Source organism: Carcharhinus amblyrhynchos, chromosome 25 (genome assembly GCF_965287045.1).
Source record: "Carcharhinus amblyrhynchos chromosome 25, sCarAmb.v2.hapA, whole genome shotgun sequence".
Lineage (NCBI taxonomy): Eukaryota > Metazoa > Chordata > Chondrichthyes > Carcharhiniformes > Carcharhinidae > Carcharhinus > Carcharhinus amblyrhynchos.
Window position 1 is genome coordinate 16,946,622 of NC_137348.1, and position 20,413 is coordinate 16,967,034.

The following is a 20,413-nucleotide window of genomic DNA, read 5'->3' on the forward strand; positions in this document are numbered from 1 at the left end:
AGGACTCCTCACTGCAACCAGTTTCCATTGTTGAATAGCTTGCTAATGCTCATTTTTCAATCTCCATATCTCAGTGTCATTGCTGAGGAATATTTCCCCAGCAGCAGGCACTGAAATATCCACATTGAACGTAGCTTCAAATGTCAAAGGTTGCCTGTGAAGCTAAAACAGTGTGAAGTCGTCATCTCGTTCCTGACAAACATCACATCACTGTGAGTTTTCCACAGTTCCAGCATTCATCTTATACCAACAGGAAACAAAGCTGTTTGAATTATTGGTAGAACAAACACAGATTTGATATGATCTCACCCTGGGTGGTGCAGTGGCAAGCACAGCTGCCTCACAGCGCCAGGGACCCGGGTTCGATTCCCAGTGTGGGTCGCTGCCTGTGCAGAGTTTGCATGTTCTTCCCGTGTCTGCGTGGGTTTCCTTCGGGTGCTCCTGTTTCCTCACACAGTCCGAAAGATGCGCCGGTTAGGTACACTGGCCATGCTAAATTCTCCCTCAGTGTACCCAAACAGGCGCTAGAGTGTCGCAACAGGGGTATTTTCACAGTGACTTCATTGCAGTGTTAAAGTAAGCCTACTTGTGACTAATAAATAAGCCTTAACTGAGTTTTGAAGTACTGACCCCAATTTGAACAATATTCAGTCATTCACTTTCAAGATTCGAGTAATATTACTGCAGCTAAATTATGTGCTTTTCCAATGTCATTAAAGGCAGAACAGGATGTGCCACTCAAATGTCTGTACTGGCCTTTATGTTCCAGACAGGATTCCTCCCACTTTGCCTTATCTAAGCCTACCAACATTAGTCTATGTCTTACACTTGGACTGGAGTACAATATGGAATTCTAAATATATTTTTAAAATATATTCATTTGTGGGGCATGGACACTGCTGGTTTGCCAATATAGAGCGGCATGGTGGCACCGCTGTCTCAAAATGCCAGGGATCTGGGTTCGATTCCCAACTTGGGGTTACTGCCTGTATGGAGTTTGCACATTCTCGATGTGTCTGTACAGGGAGACTCCAGTTTTCTCCCACAGTCCAAAGATGTGCAGGTTAGGTGGATTGGCCCTTATGTGTCAGAGGGACTAGCTAGGGGGGATAGGGCCTGGGTGGGATTGTGGCCAGTGCAGACTCGATGGGCCGAATGGCTTCTTTCTGCACTATAGGATGCTACGATTTATAGCCTATTCCTAGATGCCTTTGTACTGAACGGCTTGCTAGGCCATTTCAGAGGCAGTTCAGAGTCAACCACATTGCTGAACAGACCAGATAAGGACAGCAGATTTCCTTCCCTAAAGGACATTAGTGAACCAGATGGATTTTTGCGACAATTGACAATGGTTTCATCAGTAGATTCTTAATTTCAGATCTTTTTTAATTGAATTCAAATTCCACCATCTGCCATGGCAAGATTCAAACCTGGGTCTCCAGAACATTAGCTGGACTAATGGTCAAGGCATAATACCATTAGAACATCATCTCTAAGAACTAAGAGCAATAGAGCACAGGAACAGACCCTGCGACCTGCCAAGCCTGCACCGATCATGATGCCTACATACACTTGCAGAGTCCGTATCCTTCCATTTTCATCCTATTCATCTAATTGCCCCTGAAATGTCGCTATCATACCTGCTCCCACCACCCCCCTGGGCAGCATGTTCGAGACATTCACCCGCTCTGTGTAAAAAAAACTTGCCTCGCACATCTCCTCTAAACTTTTCCCCCACATACCTTGAACTATGTGCCCTAGTATTTGAGTTTTTTTACCCTAGGGAAGAGAATCTGACTATCCGCTCTGTCTATGCCACTCAATCTTATAAACCTCTATCAGGTCGGCCCTCAAACTCCATCTTTCCAGTGAGAACAAACCAAGTTTATCCATAGCTAATACCCTCCAGACCAGCCAACATCCTGGTAAAGTCTGCTGTACCTTCTCCAAAGCATTACATCCTTCTGGTAGTCTGGGACCAGAATTGTACATAGGTGCCATTTCACTGCAGTGACGATGGAGCGTGGTGCTGGTGGAGTGCAGTATTTCCATTAAGCCTTTCCTTCTGTTCCCATCAATGAAGAAAATCCCAAAGTAATTTTCAGAGTAGAATCGAGCATTCTCAGAGTGCCCCGGGCAATAATCACCCTCAATCAACTCCAGAAAATAGATTAACCCTTCACTTATCTCATTTTTCGCTTGTGGCGCTTGAAGACAGCGAATATGCTCCCACATTTGGCTGCAAAATAAGATTGACTACACCTGAGAAATAATTCACAAGGAATAGGAGCAGGAGTAGGCCATTCAGCCCTTCGAACCTGCTCTCCCATTTAATAAGGTCATGGCTGTCAGTATGTCCAGTGATTCAGTGGCTAGTAAAGCACTTTGTTATCCTCAGGCTAAGATGGCTACAGTGCAAATGTAATTTAGTTCCTTGGGCAAGAATTAGAAACTAAGTGACACTGTATTCGGAGAGAGTGAGAGAGAGGGGGAATTAGGAGAATTAGATTGACAGAGACACAGTTGAAGAAAGAGAACTTTTGTTTGATTATTTTTCACCATGACAACACCGCAGGAGTTTTATTAATGTAACAGTACAATCTGTTCTATTATACTCAAAAAAAATGACTTTACACCTCCTAATCATTTTTCCCCACTTATTTTGACACATGGTGATTCCCTTGCTCCCAATAAAGTAAAAACCCATTGAACTGATGCATTGAAATAACGAATTTCCTGCCTACATGAAGCATCATCCGTTTCCACACGGACAGATGATGGAACTATTTAATTTTTTTAATTCATTCGTGGTACATGGCTGTTGCTGGCTGGCCAGTGTTTGTTGCCATGACACAGCAACACTGAAAGAATGGCAATATCTAATCAGCATGGTGTGCAGTTTGGAGGGTGGGGGAACCTGCAGGTCTCGGGCACTGTTCAAGCATCTGCTGTTTATATTCTTCTGAGTTCCAGAGGTCACTGGCTCAGATAGTGTTGTAAGAAGTCTCACATCATCAGGTTAAAGTCCAACAGATTTATTTGGTAACAAACACCACTTGCTTTCGGAGCGCTGCTCCTTCTTCAGGTGAATGGGGAGTTCTCCCACTCACCTGGCGAAGGAGCAGCACTCTGAAAGCTAGTGGCGTTTGTTACCAAGTAAACCGGTTGGACTTTGACCTGGTGTTGAGAGACTTCTTACTGTGTTTACCCCAGTCCAACACCGGCATCTACACATCAGATAGTGTTGTCAGGGGTATGGTGACTTTCTGCAGTGCATCTTGGTACACACACTGCTGCCACACGCATTGGTAGTGGAAGGGGTGAATGGGATGAAAATCAAGTGAGCTGTTTTGTCCTGGATGGTGTCAAGCTTCCTGAATGTTGTTGGAGTTGCACTCATCCAGGCAAGTGGGGAGCATTCCTTCACAGTTCTTACTTGTGTCTGTTTTGTGAACCAGTGTCACACACATCGATACAGAAACTATGAAAGCTAATGACAATTATCAACACCAGACTGACAGTCAACTATCTTTCCATCTCTGATAGTTGATCTTTCTCTACACCTTAGCTATGACTGTAACGTTACATTCTGCACCCTCTCCTTTCCTTCTCTATGAACGGTATGCCTTGTCCTATAGTGCTCAAGGAACAATACTTTTCACTGTACACTAATACACGTGACAGTAATAAATCAAATCAAAGCAAATCAAAAAATCCACGCTTCAGCTCTGACTTCCAACTCCTTCTACAGTCTTCCTGACTTCTGTCTGAGTCCACACCCAGGCTTAACTAATCAAGCAGAGTGAGCATCAATACTAAACAGAGTCACATAATCAAACACAAAACAATTGATCATTACAGGCCCCGTGAATTTTCAAACGCAGGACTGGAAGATGGATAGCAGAGATGATGTGTCATGGTCATGCTGTCTCCTGGACTAGAAATAATCTCACATTTCCTAGCCGTTGGAATGGAATGGAATTATTCGTACCTTTGGCACAGTTACCTGATTTTACACACGTTTGTACACTAACTGCTGCTGGCTTTTGTACAGTTCTCCTCATGCACAATGGCATCAAAGAGCACTTTACAAGGAGGAAAATGAAACATGGATCTGATGCAGAAAGGGAAATGGAAGAAAAACAAATGCTTTCTTCAGCTGAAGTGACCAAATGTGGGACCAAGATTTTCAAAAGGATAATAATGGGTGGAACATTGACCTATTTTTACTCTCGAGATGAGAGAGCTTAATGAAAAGACTAAGAAGCTGAAAGAATTGGGGGATAAACCTGTCACAAAGAGAACCAACGGGTGATCTTTCAAGACAGGGACTGGAATCTTATCACCATTCACGCCGGCGGGATTTTCCCATCCCACTGGGTACCAAGTTCCCTGACCTTGCTGCAGCAGGAGCATGGCGTGAATGGCTGGTAAGATCGTGCCCAGGAGCTTTTAGTCCACTTCTGCGGTACATGAAACTGATGGCAGTGTAATTCGCCCATTAACTCCAAACAAAATAAGCTAGATGAATATTTTAATACATTATTTTTTAAAGTAAGCATTTCAAAAAAATGTGAATGCCAAAACTAAAATAGCTCTATTACATGTGGGAGCAGGAGAACTTTCTACTGGCAATTGTCAAAAGAAACCACTTGATCGAGAATTCAGATCACAGACGGTGGCACAGTGGTTAGCACTGCTGCCTCACAGCGCCAGGGACCCGGGTTCAACTCCCAGCTTGGGTCACTGTCCATGTAGAGTTTGCACATTCACCCCATGTCTGCATGGGTTTCCTCTGGGTGTTCTGGTTTCCTCCAACAGTCCAAAGATGTGCAGGTTAGGTGGATTGGCTGCGCTAAATTGCCCCTTGGTGTCAGGATGGGGAATAGCTCGGGTAAATGCCAAAGATTATGGGGATAGGACCTGGGTGGGATTGTGATCGGTGCAAACTCGACAGGCAGAATGGCCTCCTTCTGCACTGTAGGATTCTATGACCAATTGTCAAACAACAAAGTTTGGTTAGCTATTCATGTTACAGAATTATATTGTGCAGTTTAATTATATTGTTGGTTCTTATTGCATCTATTTTATTGATTGACTGTGTTGCAGTGTGGGGAGAGTGGCAAGTGCTTCTGATCATGAGAAGCTCGGAGCGAAGGTCTGTTAATTGTTCCAGGGTTGTAGTGAGGAGTAGCAGCCATCGTTCAAACAATGATTGCGCGCCTGTCCATTCAATACTTCCAGTGGCAAAGGACTAGGTGCTGTTTGAAATACTTCCACTCGCATTGCTGTGCTTTGGTTTCTGTCGCTGCACAGGACGTTTTCAAAGCGCCTCGGACAACAGCTGGAAATGCCGTGTTGTCCCTGATTTAATCATGACGGTGATCGCCTGCTGCAACATAATTCAAGTCAGCTGTTTACCCGGACTAGACAGGAATGAATCGCTTCCCTCAAAACAATGCAGGAGTTTCTCTTTTTAAATCCACGTTCCTACAATAGCACCAGATGGCTTTCAGAGTAACATCTTTTGTACGGGTCGTTCTGCCGTGTAAAGCAAATGATCCTTCATACTTAGCCATCAAATGTTTTTTTAAACAGCAACGACAGAACCTAATAGCTTCAGTCACCGAATGCTAGAATGTTCCTTCTTTTATTAATCAGGTGTTCATGGTAAAGAACATAAGAACATAAGAAATAGGAGCAGGAGTAGGCCATCTAGCCCTTCGAGCCTGCCCCGCCATTCAATAAGATCATGGCTGATCTGTCGTGGCTCAGTTCCACTTTCCCGCCCTCTCCCCATAACCCTTAATCCCTTCTCTTATCAAAAACCCATCAACCCGCTTCTTAAAAATATTTAGCGAGGCAGCCTCCACCACTTCAACGGGCAGAGAATTCCAGAGATTCACCACCCTTTGAGTGAAGAAGTTCCTCCTCAACTCCGTTCTAAACCGCCTCCCCTTTATCTTGAGGCTGTGCCCCCTAGTCCTACTGTCTTTTTTGAGCGGGAAGAGTCTCTCCACCTCTATCCTATCCATCCCATTCATCATCTTATACGTCTCAATGAGATCTCCCCTCATTCTTCTAAACTCTAACGAGTACAAGCCTAGTTTATTCAGCCTCTCCTCATAGCTCAATCCCCTCAACTCCGGTATCAGCCTAGTAAACCTCCTCTGCACTCCCTCCAGGGCCAAAATATCAGCCTGCTTTGCAGTATTCCAGCTCTCTGGAATTTTCCATACAAGATCATCTTTCTAACTATGAGAATTAAAGATGCTTGTAATGAACAAATGATGATTTATACAGCTCATCACAGAGACTGTAATCAACAGAAATCAAGACAAAATTAATTTTGGAAGAGGAAAATAAGAGATTGCTGGGCCATCTTCACTTTGCTTTTAATTTCCTTTCACAGGGAGTGACTTCCACACAATTATTCTGCTCTGGGGGAGTAAGCTGTAAATTTCAGCAACATAAACTGGCAAATAAATGTCATTATGTAAATGGCCTATCCAGTGAATTCCTACAAATCCATGCATAGACACACACCTGTACATGTGCATGAACAACACACTACACTTCTGCTCACATAACAGTAGTGACTGCCCTTCACATTAATCCATTGGTTGTAAACTGCTTTGGGATTCTATGAAGACAAAGGAATATAGGAATCTGGAGCAGAAGTAGATAACTTCAGCCCTTTGAGCCTGCTCCGCCATTCAATCAGATCATGGCTGATCTCTCCCTGGTCTCAAATCCACCTCCACACCTGTTCCCCTCATAAGCCCAAACTGTTAGATCTCTCTTCATGTGTCAACACTTTCATCCCTGGACTCTCTTCTGGACTACCTCCAATGCCACCACATTCTTGCTCAAATAAGGAGACCAAAACTGAACACAAAATTCCAGATGTGGTCTCACCAACACTCTATACGATTGCAAGAATACTTCTGTACTTTTATCCTCCAGTCCCTTTGCAATAAATGCCTGTATCCCATTTGTCTTTTTTATTACACTCTACATCTACATACCGACTTTCTGTGATTCATGAACATAGTATTATTGTATTTTGGTAAACACAATGGCCAGAATTTTACCTCCCTGCCCGCCACGGGAATTGGAGCAGGCGAGGGACGGACAATGGGAAGGTCCGTTGACCTCAGGTAGGATCTCTCCCTGGTTTCAAATCCACCTACCCCCGCTGTTCCCCATATCCTCTAACCTCTTTTTTATTAGAAATATATCTATCTCCTCCTTCAAACCATTCAACAATTCAGATTCCACCACATGATGGAGCAGCGAGTTCCATGAAATTCATCACCCTCGGCGAGAATGAGTTCCTCCTCATCTCAGTGTTAAATCTACCCCCTCTCAACCTGTGCTCTCTTGTTCTAGATTGCCCCATAAGAGGAAACATTTGGTCTACATTTATTTTATCAATCTGTTTTAAAATTTTATATATCTCAATCAGATCCCCTCTTATTCTTCTAAACTCCAACAAGTACAAGTCCAAACTGTTTAATCTCTCCTCATATGTCAACCCCTTCATCCTCAGAATGAGATCTTTACCTAAAGCAAGGTCTTTCTTTCTTGAATTTACATGTCTTAGGATTCAGTCCTTGAGTGTTGCATATCCTTCAGGGGTGCATGCTCTCATTGATGGACAGAATTAAATGTAGGGAATTTTCACAGTAACTTCATTGCAGTGTTAATGTAAGCCTACTTGTGACACGAATAAATAAACTGAAACTTACTCTTGTGGATGTGGTCACTGGACTCACTCTCCTGTGTCAGAAGGTTACATTTTCAGGCCCATTATAAAAGCAGATCCACATAATTGCGACCAACACTGACACCACTGAGTGAGTGCTGCATTGTTGGAGGTGAAATCCTTTGAATTGAGATGTTGCAGTAGTGCCTTCTATCTGTTTAGAGGAATGTAAAACAACACTTGGCACTCAAGAGTGCCCTTGTCAGCATTCTTAGTGAACACTGCCAAAAGCAGATGCAGCGCATTTCCAATAATGAAACCTTGTTGGGATACAAATTGCCTTCCAAATTTGCCCATAAAATAAGTGGCTCCACTTCCAAAACAACTCTTCACTGTGACGCTCTGCCCCGAGCGTTTGGTTCCATGCTTGTTAAAATTTTGGTTACTGTAAATACCTTCTCATGTTCAGTGGCATTCTCTGCCCCAAGTAGTCGAGGCATCTTTGTAATGATATTCATTCATGAACAAAAAGTGATTCATTTGGTGATCTTCATGAGCAGCAGTATGTTTGCAGCTCATTCTAAAACACCTCTGCTTGATAGAACTCTTTCCCCTGGGGTGATTTCCCACACAGTCCCAATTGGTCACCCAGGTCAGGTGACCCTTATTCCGCTATGTTGTCCTTCAAGGGACAATCACCACAATCATACTTTTATGGGATTGACTCACACTACCCCCATGATCACACTAATCCAACAATTGAATCCCATTGTGAATTGTATTTGATCACCATGCCTCTCAGGGGTCTGCCTTGGCTTAGTGGTAGAGAGCGGCACGATGGCAGAGTGGTTGGCACTGGTGCCTCGCAGTGCCAGATACTAATAAATAAACTTTAAACTAGTGGGGCTCCTTGCTGCCTCAGAAAGCGCTGGCTTTAAGTTCTGCTTTCAAAGAATAGACTCAATCAAATTTTCCAGGCATGTCGCTTCCCTACTGCTACGTTTAAAGATATTGAACAACGAACAGTACAGCCCCTTCAGATCACTGAGTCTGTGCCAACACAGATGCCTCTCTAATCTCATATTTTCTTGCCTCTACATGGTCCATATCTCTTTATTCCCTGTTTAGTCATGTATCTATTCAGATGTCTCCTGAACACTGTTATAGAATCTGCTTCCTCTTCCTCCGGCAGTGCATTCCATGCATCCCCCACCATCTGTGTGAAAAACTTGCCCCTTACATCTCTTTTAAACCTTCTCCCTCTCACTTTCAACCTATGCCCCTGAGTAATTGACCCTTCGATCCCAGGAAAAAGACCCTGGCTATCCAAGCCTGTCATAATCTTGTAAACCTCAATCTTTGACAAAGGGTTGTCTGGGATCATAGAATCTGCAGTGCAGACGGAGACCATTTGGCCCATCGACAACAGGTCCTGTACTATCCCGTAACATCACATACTTAACCCTCCTAATCCCCCTGGCATTAAGGGGCAATTTTTCCTGGCCAATCAACCTTATCTGCATGTTTTTGGATTGTGGGAGAAAACTGGAGCACCCGGAGGAAACACGCAGACAAGGGGAGAATGTGCATACTCCACACAGACAGTGACCCGAGGTCGGAACTGAACCCAGGTCCCTGGTGCTGTGAGGCAGCAGCGCTGACCACTGTGCTACCATAAAACTGGACTCGAAACATCAGCTCTTTTCTCTCCTTACAGATGCTGCCACATCTGCTGGGATTTTGCAGCATTTTTCCCTTTGGGTTTCAGATTCCAGCATCCACAGTAATTTGCTTTTAATTTCAATTAGGTCTCCCTTCATCCTCCGACCCTCCAATGAGTTTGGGTTTGGGTTAGCTGTGTGCTTAAAATTTATAATTTCACAAACATTTACACTTTGTAGGGTAACAATTGAGAAGTTCCATCTGGATTTCCTCTCTTTTATTTATGTAGGGCTGGTGCCTGTACTGGTAGCTGTAGATACTGGGGAAATATTGGAATAATTGGGCCTGGCTGCCTCAGAGACTACATGATAGAATAACGTAAGGCCAGAATATTCTCCCAGGCAAGTTTAGATTTTAATAAGTAGGTTGGAAAGGAATTTTCCTTTCAAATTTCTTTTCCTGACCGAACATGGTTTTTCAGTCTGTGTTTTACCTCTCCCCGTAGATTACATGATTTCCTGGTGGGATGCTGAGTTTAAGTTTATTTATTAGTACCACACATAGGCTTACATTAACACTGCAATGAAGTTACTGTGAAAGTCCCTTAGTCGCCACACTCCAGCACCTGTTCAGGTACAAGAGAGAATTTAGCATGGCCAATGCATCTAACTGTGATCCACATGACATAATCCATATGTAGGGAAGGTGATGGCCTACTGGTATTATCGCTAGACTATTAATCCAGAAATTCAGCTCATGTTCTGGGGACCTGAGTTCGAATCCCACACCTGCAGATAGTGGAATTCAAATTCCATATAAAAAGAAATCGACAATTAAGAGTCTACTGATGACCATGAAACCATTGTCAATTGTTGGAAAAAAAACCCCATCTGGTTCAGTAATGTCCTTTAGGGAAGGAAATCTGCTGTCCTTACCTGGTCTGGCCTACATGTGACTCCAGAACCACAGCAAAGTGATTGACTCTCAACTGCTCTCCAAGGGCAACTAGGGATGGACAATAAATGCTGGCCAGCCAGCAACACCCATGTCCCATGAATGAATTGAAAAAATGACAGCAATGTTTCTGTAGGACAGTCTATTAGAGCTTGCCTGTTTTTACTAAGAATGTCCAACAAGAATGATAAGAAACCATGTTTAGATGCAAGGGCGATGTTCATCAAGGTGGATGAAAAATTTTCACAATAATGTAGCGGTACTGCAGTTTGGTCCTCTAGTTTTAAGGCTTTAACTAGCATAAGCCAGAAGAAAGTAATAGGTGTTCCATAGCTCATTCACAGTATAGTTAAGTACAGCATTATGACACATTAAGGAGTATTAACACAAGTATCCCTTAAAGCTGATAAGTTATACTCTTAACTTGAATATCATTTGGCTATTGAAACAAGAAACACTGCCAAAACACACAACGGTATCATAGGCTCAGATATCCAACATAAATACTTCAGGGACTTTTTCTAATTTTCTTAAAGAAAACCACGTCCCCAGTAATTTCAAAAGAATGTAACCAATTTCTGTAAATTGGAGAACAGCTTTTAAGCAAATAGCACTCTAACCACAAGCCTCTGAAACACAGGGTCGCTTAATCATCATAAGTGAATCTCTTCTTGGGTTCAGACAATCCCGTCTTGTATGAAAACATTCAACTGTATCACGGGTTAAGCCTTATCAGAAATAAACCAATAACACGCATTATTGCTGGCCCTTCAATGAAATGGAGGGGGGACAGGCGAGGCTTGGGGGGGGGGGGGGGGGCAGGCGAGGCTTTGGGGGGAGGGGCGCAGGTGAGATTGGAGGGGTGGCAGGTGAGGGTGGAGGAGGAGGAGGAGGGGGGCAGGCGAGGGTGGAGGAGGAGGAGGAGGGTGGCAGGCGAGGGTGGAGGAGGAGGGGGGCAGCAGAGGATCTGGAGGTAGTGGCAGGCATTGGGAGGATGTTGCATTTTCAGCTGCAGCTCGGGCTCAAGACAAAGTTGGGGATTGCTCACTTTATGAAAACTATTACACTCCTGAGGTAGTTCAGTGACCGACCAAGAGGGAATACTAAGCGATCGACTCAATTTATCAAAAATTATTGGCGATCCGATTCTTAATATAAGCAGCCAGGAATGAAAGACTAATTCCACTCACGCGTTCTCTGACTCATTCAGGACTGGAAAGCAGAGAGCTGGTGTTCAGAACTTCCACTGTCTGTATTTTATTCAAATCAACAGACAGGTTCTAGAACGGGTGCCAACTCTGTTTGCTAGATGGTCAAAATCAAGAATTTACCACAACATCCTCTGTTTGAAATTTTCGGATCCTTACACACACTTAAAGAACTTTTCTCCGCTCAACCAGGTTGCAGTTAATCTTACCACATAAACCTGGTTCACGTTACTAGGTAGCACACAAGGTGAGAGTCAATGTATTTAACCAAATATAACTGAAATGCTCTACTAGAATAGAATAGTTAGTATATTCTTCATAACTAGGGCAAAAACATAAGAGTATGGGACATAGGATTACTAGGCCATTTGGCCCATCAAGCACATTCTGCTATTCAATTGGAACATAAGGTATAGGAGCAAAAGTTGGCCATTCAGCCCATCAAGCCTGCTCTGCCAATGAATTCATGACTAATCTGATGTGACCTTCCTTGCTTCCACATTCCTGCCATATCCTCATAACCCTCGATATCTTTGGCATCTAGAAATCTATCAACTTCATCTTGAACGTGCTCAATGATTGAGCTGAAGCTCAGCACAGCTCGCTGAACAGAATCACTTCCTCCACGAGTTACCCCTGTTTAACATTTAGCCACTGAAAAGAAACAAACAACACTCATACTAAAGGTGTACTTAAATTAAAGTATGCTTTTGAAGTCCCATAAATAGCAGTGCGGTGGAAGACTAGGTGATACTTTTATTGGTGTTGGCGGAGGGATAAATGTTGGCCAAAGGCCGCTCATCTGGTCATCTTTGGTTAATCCAATGGACATCTTTAACATTTCACTTCAGAGGGCCGCCGGATCTTGGTTTAAAAAAAACTTGGAAAATGGCATCTCTGACATTACAGCAACTCCCTTTGGTTGTACACTGAACAATCACCCTGGACTATGTTGAGGATTGTGGAATAGAACCCACGGCCTTCATGTTTCAGTGTGCTATCACAGTGCAATCGCTAAAATGCAATAGTTCCAGTCTCGTCCACTCCATTACACCCCAAACAGCAGAAAATGTCAGTGAGATCCCTGGCCTCCCTGCGGTGTGTATCCCAGCAGCGGGAGGTGGTGCACCATTGGTCAGTAGCGGGATCTTTTGGTCCCGTCGCTGACGATGGGATTTGCCATTGATTCCACCTTACACCGCCAGTTAATCCACGGCAGGGGTGTGCCATCACGGGATGAAAAGATCCCGCCTGCATGAAACAGCCAGAAGATTGTGCCCATAATGTATCTTGTATGTAAATAGAAAATGGTCTCCCAATCTAGCATGCCTGGAATAGATATTAAACATCCCTCTCAGAGACCAATCATATACGATAACTGATTGACAATCTCATTAAAGCAGTGTCAGGGTTCCCTAATTATGCCGTCAGTCACTATGCTTCTCAAGGTATTTGCAGGAAAAAGAAATCTAACAAGTCTTCGCTGGAATATTTTATCAACATTCCTCTACTGAGATGACCTGGCGAAAAGTGGATCAAAAGTAGTGCGTGTCTATTGTCACTGTGTATTCAGTGACAGCAATTTAGGAAATACATTAATTAATCACAAAAGTACAAGGCTATAAAATTACCAATTGGAAACTTGCTGATAACATTTTACAGATTTTCAGAGAGAAACTTATTTCTAGCCCTTCCATGTGACAACACATTCCTGTTACAGCAGGGGTGGGCAACTTGTGATTTGGGGACCACATGCAGCCCATCAAGTTTTTGAATGTGACCCACGAGGCATTTTGTTGATCGTTGTCCTTGCCAAATTCTGCTGATTTTCCTACCAGTGTGACTGAAGTGATACGCATGTAAAGCACGAGCAAGTGAAGTGACGTGTGTGTGCTGATTACTCATAACATTGACTGAGAGAGCAATGCACTCCCTCAGCGTAGGGAGGCACATATTGCATTGGGAGCAGAATAGAGACACACACATTGCATTGGGAACAGTGTAGAGAGGCACACATTACACTGGGCACAGCACAGAGGCACACACATTGTATTGGGCACAGCACAGAGGTGCATTTGTTGCACTGGGAACAGCTAGACAGGCACACATTACATTGGGCACAGTACAGAGGCACACACATTGCATCGGGCACAGCACAGAGATGCACACATTGCATTGGGAACAGAATAGAGACACACACATTGCACTGGCAACAGAATAGAGACACACACATTGCATTGGGAAAGAGAATGGAGGGTATTAGATTGTGAACAGCATGTGTCAGTGTTGCATTGGGCACAGAATAGAGAGGCACACTCGTGTGTGCCAGTTTGTACACAGCACCTGTGTCGCAATGTGTCTTGAGATGAAATAAAATGCTACTTGGAATGCAATGAAATTGCAAGATTTTAGCACTGCCTTGCTACCACCAAGAGATCAGGACACCAGTAAAGCGCTTTATAAAATCAAATGTTTTGCCACAAGGTGGATATAGCTGCTAGCCAAAAAGCAAATTCTGTTAGTTTCTAATACATTGTACATGAATCTCAAACTAATTATTACCTTTAGATCCGATCAGTTTACCAATGATTAAAATTACTTAATTAAAAACACATAGCTGCAGAATAATGAGCAACTTTAAAAAGGTGCTCAAACCTGAACTGCTTGTTTATTCGTGACATGGTGAAGACACTTTCAATCAGATAACAATGCTGATTTGTCCTTCTCAATAAATAATATCAATATATATATACACACATTTATTTACAATGCTTTACTGACCAGTAAATTGCCAAAAAATGATCTATCCAACTATCTAAGCTGCAATACCACAACCGTTACTGAAAGAACCAATCCCCCAGCTATAACTTGGTATACACGTCAGAGTTGTTCTTGGCTTCTTATCCAGTGGTGCCTGCTCCCAGTCCAGAATGGAAGCCAAAACAAACTTCACTCGCACTGCTCCGAGTTCCCCAAAGGAAAACCAGGCCTGTCAGTTGTACGTTTTAAACAGAGTATCAGGACACGACAGACTGGCCCAGTGGGGGTAAAGGATACTCCCTGTGTTAAGTCGAGAGACCAGGCTGTCTGCAACATCAACAGCCCTCAAACTTTCTGTTCTTTAAACAGGTGTAAATGTGCTTAACCTGCTGTTGCGGAACGGCACATCGATCGGTGTTCCTAGACTTACAGGGTTTCAATGCTGGGCCAGAATGTAAGTGTACAGTAACTCCAGTCACTCAGAGTTTACCCAACATATAATATTAACTTGAAGCACAATAGGTAGGGGAGTCCAAAACTAGAGGGCAAAGGTGAGAGGGGAAAGATTTAAAAGGGACCTGAGGGGTCCAGTTTTCACGCAGAAGGTGGTGTGTATATGGAATGAGCTGCCAGAGGAGGTGGTAGATACAATTACAATTAAAATACATTTGGGCAGGCACATGGATGGGGAAGGTTTAGAGGTTTATGAGCCAAAACGCAGGCAAATGGGACTAGTTAAGCTTAGGAAACCTAATCAGAATGGACCAGTTGGGCTGAAGGGCCAGTCTCCATGCTGTATGTTTCTGTGACTGTATGAGTCGGATTTTCCAACCACACTCGCCCCAAGACCGGAAAATCCCACCCGAGGTCAATGGACCTCAGTCTGCCCCCGCCCGCTATGATTCCCATGGTGGGTGGTATGGGAAGATTCCACCCCATGAGTCTATGAGTCCAAGGGGGTCTTAAATTGAGCATGTACCTGGAGAACGGAAAGCTGTTGATTGAGATCCAGGTCTCTAACATGCCAGCACAGTTATAACATGACTGGCCTACTGGCAAGCTAATTGCATGGGTAAGAGGTCACCCACCCAGCCACCTACACACCGAACCTCAGGCTGTTATTTCAGGGGTAAAGACGTCTCTCTGAAGGAGGCTGCATTCAATTAATTTTAAACTTCTTTCAGCTTCTGCTAACACTTTGCTGTTACTGGAAAGATAACATTAAAAAAGGAGAAAAAAAAAGATAGCTTCTCAGTATTCTGTTGCCTTCCTGGAGTGAAATGCACTTCTCAGGAAATGGCAAGAGGGTGTCCAACAGAACAGTAAGTGAGAGGAGGTGGGATAGAGCAAGGAGAGAGGAGAGGGAATACAGCAAGGGGAGGTGGGAGGAATAGAGCAAGGGCGGGCGGAGGGAAAGAGATGGAGGAGTGGGGATGGGAAACAGATTGAGGAAGGGGGGGAAGAGAAAGACAGAGGGGGGAGGGAGATGGAGGAGTGGGGAGAGATACAGAGGAAGGGGCAGAGAAAGAGACAGAGAAGGGGAGGCGGGAGAAGGGGAGGAGGGAGGCGGGGTGGAAGGAGAGGGAGGAGGGGGAGGAAGGGAGACAGAGGAAGGGGCAGAGAAAGAGACAGAGAAGGGGAGGAGGGAGACAGGGGAGGAAGGAGAGGGAGACGGGGGAGGAAGGGAGACAGGGGATGGGGAATTTTTATTCCATTGGAATGAAGAATTTTTGAAGGATATATTGGCCTGGGAGAGAGGGCAGCGGAGATTTACCAGCAGACATTGTATTCCCTGGAGTTTAAGAAATGAAGCCAAATCTCTGTTCACTGCAGCAGGTTGGGAAAATCCCACTGGTGTGAATGGCTATGACATTCCAGGCAAAACTTCTCTCTGTCTCTCTCTACAGATGCTGACAGACCTGCTGAGTTTATCCAGCATTTTCTGTCTTTATCCAAGGATTCCAGACTCCGTTCTCTGAACAGCAGTGAAAGTCAGCTCCAGAATAATACAAATATGCCTCACATTTTACAATACTCTTGCATTTAATTTACTGTGAACAGGCTGCAGGAAGTCCATTGGATTGTACTCGGTGTAGACATTGGCCAGTGTCCTGCGTTTGTTTTTTAAGGTGATCTGTATTTCTTCACTTGGTGTTCTGCAGGGCGCTGGAAAGACTGTTTAGAAGCAGCAGAGGCTGGAAATGAAGCCACCGGCATCTATCTGCTGAAGCCAGAGAATACAAACCGTCTCATGCAGGTCTGGTGTGACCAGACGCACGACCCTGGCGGCTGGACAGTCATCCAAAGACGGCAGGATGGATCGGTGAACTTCTTCCGCAACTGGGAGACCTACAAGGTCATCATTTTACCTCAACGCGGTACACTACAATCACAAAGTGTTCTAGCGCACTTAAAAGGGAAACTCAGAAGATATACGGCGGAGTGGGGGGGGGGGGTGGTGGTGGGAGGAGGTGCGGGTGGGTTAATGAAGGAAATTGGAGAAGATGCTGACAGATTAGGCTGAACGAGGACGAGAGGTGGATTTGGGTGGAGCAATAAATGCCAGCATAGAGCCATGGGGCTGAATGGCCTGTTTGTGATTCCGCCAGTTTCCATAGCATACAGAATGGAAACTGAAGATCATTGAACCTGCTATGTATGGGCAGCACGATGACACAGTGGTTAGCACTGCTGCCTCTCAGCGCCAGGGACCCAGGTTCAATTCCAGCCTTGGTTTATTGTCTCTGTGTGGAGTCTGCACATTGTCCCCATGTCTGCATGGGTTTCCTCCAGGTACTCTGGTTTCCTCCCACTATCCAAAGATGTGTGGGTTAGGTTGATTGGCCATGCTAAACTGCCCTTAGTGTCAGGGAGATTAGCAGCTTTAAAGCAGATTAGACCTTCTGCAACGTTTTGGATTCTCCAAAGGGAGGTACCATAGAATCCCTACAACGCAGCCAGAGGCCAGTTAGCTCATTGAGGCTGTACTGACTCTCCGAAAGAGCCATCCCACCCAGGCCTTCCCAACCCCCTGCATTTACTATGGCTAACCCACTTAACTCGCACACCTTTGGACTGTGGGAGGAAACCGGAGCACCTGGAGGAAAGCCACACAGATATGGGGAGAATGACTGTCTTTGTGGAGTTTGCACAGTCACCCAAGGCTGGAATTGAACCCAGGTCCCTGGCGCTGTAAGGCAGCAGTGTGAACCACTGTGCCACTATACCATAGGATCAAATAGCTTCTGCATTGTGTTCGATGTAGAAATGGGCCAGGATTTTCTAGACCATTCACACCAGTGAGATTTTCCCATCTCACTGCAGTGAACTGAGATTTGGTTTGCTGCCATATTCTCTGCCTTCGCTGCAGCAGGAGTGTGGTGTGAACAGGTGGTAAGATCGCGCCCAGGGAAACTGGAGTCTGTGGAATTCAGAAATCCAACAGATGCCTTGATTTCTGACTGCGGCATTTGAAGCCAACATCATAACCGCCACCTCAAACGCACCTGGTTTGCATTCAAATTTCACTATCTGCTGCAGTGGGATTTGAACCCTGATCCTTTGGGTCTCTGGATTACTAGTTCAGCGACGATAACACTACTGTACCACCTCCACCAGCTAGCAGCTTTTTATTTGCCAAACATTGGCTTCTTTACAATTATCAGAGAAGCGGAGAGACAACACAGACAAATAAATCCATGCTCCTGTCTCTACTCCTGTAATCAAAAAACCTGTTCAAGTGATGATTGCTCTTGGAACTGATAACAGCAAAAAGCTTCTTGCCCAACTTATTATTTTTAGCGCCTTTTACCTTTAGTTGATTATCCTGGCTTTGCCTTGCCTGTGGTAACCTTGGACTGGTCTACACAGTTCCTTCTTAACACATGCCAACCAGATTTAACAAATCTAACATTGCCTTACCACACTAAATGATTCATGACAAAAAGTCCTTAATTTATATAGCAATGAAGTACTTTTGAAGGGATGATGTAATGTAGGAAACACGGATGCCAATTTAGCACACAGCAGAGTTCCACAAAGTGCATCGTGGTAATGACTAGATCATCGGTTCTTTTTGTGATGGGGGGGGGGTCGGGGGCGGGGGGGGGGGTCGGGGGCGGGGGGGGGGGGGGTGGGGGGGGGGAGGGAGCGGGGTAAACTATTGGCCAGGACTGTGGCGGTAACTCCTCTGTTCGTCGAGTGCTGTGGGACCTCTTTAGGTCCATCAGAGCAAGCAGTTTAATATCTCATCTGAAAGGTATCGCAGATAAAGAACACAGCACATTATCAGCCATGATTAAGATGAACGGCTGAGCAAGCTCGAAGAGCCAAATGACCTACTCCTGCTTCTAGTTTCCATGAGGTGCAAGTGTTTTCGATGGAGACACGGCCGACACACAGATTAAAGAGTGGCACAGTGGTTTGCACTGCTGTTTCACAGTGCCAGAGACCTGGGTTCGATTCTGGCTTTGGGAGACTGTGTGGAGTTTGCACATTCTCCCAGGTCTGTGTGAGTTTTCTCAGGGTGCTCCAGTTTCCTTCCACAGTACAAAGCTGTGGAGGTTAGGTGGATTGACCAAGCTAAATTGCCCCTTAGTGTCCAAAGATGAGTAGGTTAGGTGGAGTGGCTATGCTAAATTGCCCCTTATTGTCCAAAAATGTGTAGGTTTGGGAGATTGGCCATGCTAATTTGTCCCCTGTTGTTCAAAGATGTGCAGGTTAGGTAGAGTGGCCATGCTAAATTGCCCCTTAGCGTCCAAAGATGTGTAGGTTTGAGAGATTGGCCATGCCTTAGTGTCCAAAAATGTGCAGGTTAGGAGGAGTCGCCATGCTAAATTGCTCCTTTGTGTCCAAAGATATGTAGGTTTGAGGATTGGCCATGATAAACATGTGGGTAGGCCTGGGTAAGATGCTCTCCAGAGAGTGGGTGAAGACTCGATGGGCTGAATGGCCCCCTTCTGCACAGTAGGATTTTATGATTCTATGATGCACCTATTTTACATATCACTCCACACGTTTGGGAAGGATAATATGTAATTTCATCTTGGCTTATTAAAGTATTTAGAAAATACAAGATCTTGCATTATTACAGACAGGAAAGGGTTAACACACAATCACGCTTACCAAAGGCATATAAATATTAAAAAAAAATTAACTGGCAGTCAGAACCCTATGGACAAAGTTATAGAACATATTTAATGTGAATATAAAACTCACAGGCCTGAGCAATAATTATGGAAAACTTGACTGCAATGGCTTCAGGGCATTAGGGACTGATAATTTTACCACATGGGTGGTCAGTTAACAAGGTCTTTCCCTCGTCATTCTTTTGATTTTTGTTTTCAGCTTTTCCCCCGTGTTCAAATGAAAAGTGTGAGCAAGCGGTGTGCTGAGTCCATGTCAATTAAGCTTCACATTCTTCCAACGTTCTGTCCACAGCAAGGGTTCGGAAACATCGACGGGGAGTACTGGCTCGGCCTGGAGAACATCTACTGGTTGACGAACCAAGGAAACTATAAGCTGCTGATCACCATGGAGGATTGGCAAGGGCGCAAGGTGTTCGCCGAATACGCCAGCTTCCGGCTGGAGCCTGAGGCTGACAACTACAAGCTGCGGGTGGGACGTTACCATGGAAACGCTGGCGATTCCTTCACCTGGCACAACGGCAAACAGTTTACGACACTGGACAGAGACCGGGACGCATACACAGGTAATGATGACGAGTTGGCACAAAACCGCCCTCAAAGTCCATGGTGTCACTTGTCAATTATTGTCCCAAATGCAGCAACCAGTTAGTATTATTTCACCCTCAGTTTAATCTTTCACCGAGTATGTTTGCTTCCTCGTTTCTGCTGTGGTGGGATTGGAACCACCACCGTGCATCTCTGGATTAATAGTCCAATGGCAATACCACTACACCACCACCTCCTGAGTACCACTTACCATGACGTATAGTACAGCTATATCCATTGTTTTAATGGCAGCATGGTGGCACAGTGGTTAGCAGTGCTGCCTCACAGTGCTGCCTCACAGTGCCAGGGACCTGGGTTCAATTTCCAGCTCGGGTCACCGCTTGTGTGAAGTTTGCGCATTCTCCCAATGTCTGCGTGGATTTCCTCCG

The 20,413-nt window shown here is 44.7% G+C and overlaps 2 protein-coding genes across 3 annotated transcripts in view; one reads left to right on the forward strand and one right to left on the reverse strand.

Annotated features, from left to right (window-relative positions):
- Positions 1-20,413, reverse strand: part of ralgps1 (Ral GEF with PH domain and SH3 binding motif 1) — a 710,183-nt gene that overhangs the window by 404,244 nt on the left and 285,526 nt on the right. The window lies entirely within an intron of this gene.
- The window catches only part of LOC145358251 (angiopoietin-related protein 2-like), a 54,258-nt gene that overhangs the window by 31,814 nt on the left and 2,031 nt on the right, over positions 1-20,413 (forward strand). The window contains exons 3-4 of the mRNA XM_080212112.1: positions 16,455-16,648; positions 19,732-20,002. Coding sequence (XP_080068238.1) covers positions 16,455-16,648; positions 19,732-20,002 — 465 coding nt within the window. The remainder of the gene's footprint in view (positions 1-16,454; positions 16,649-19,731; positions 20,003-20,413) is intronic.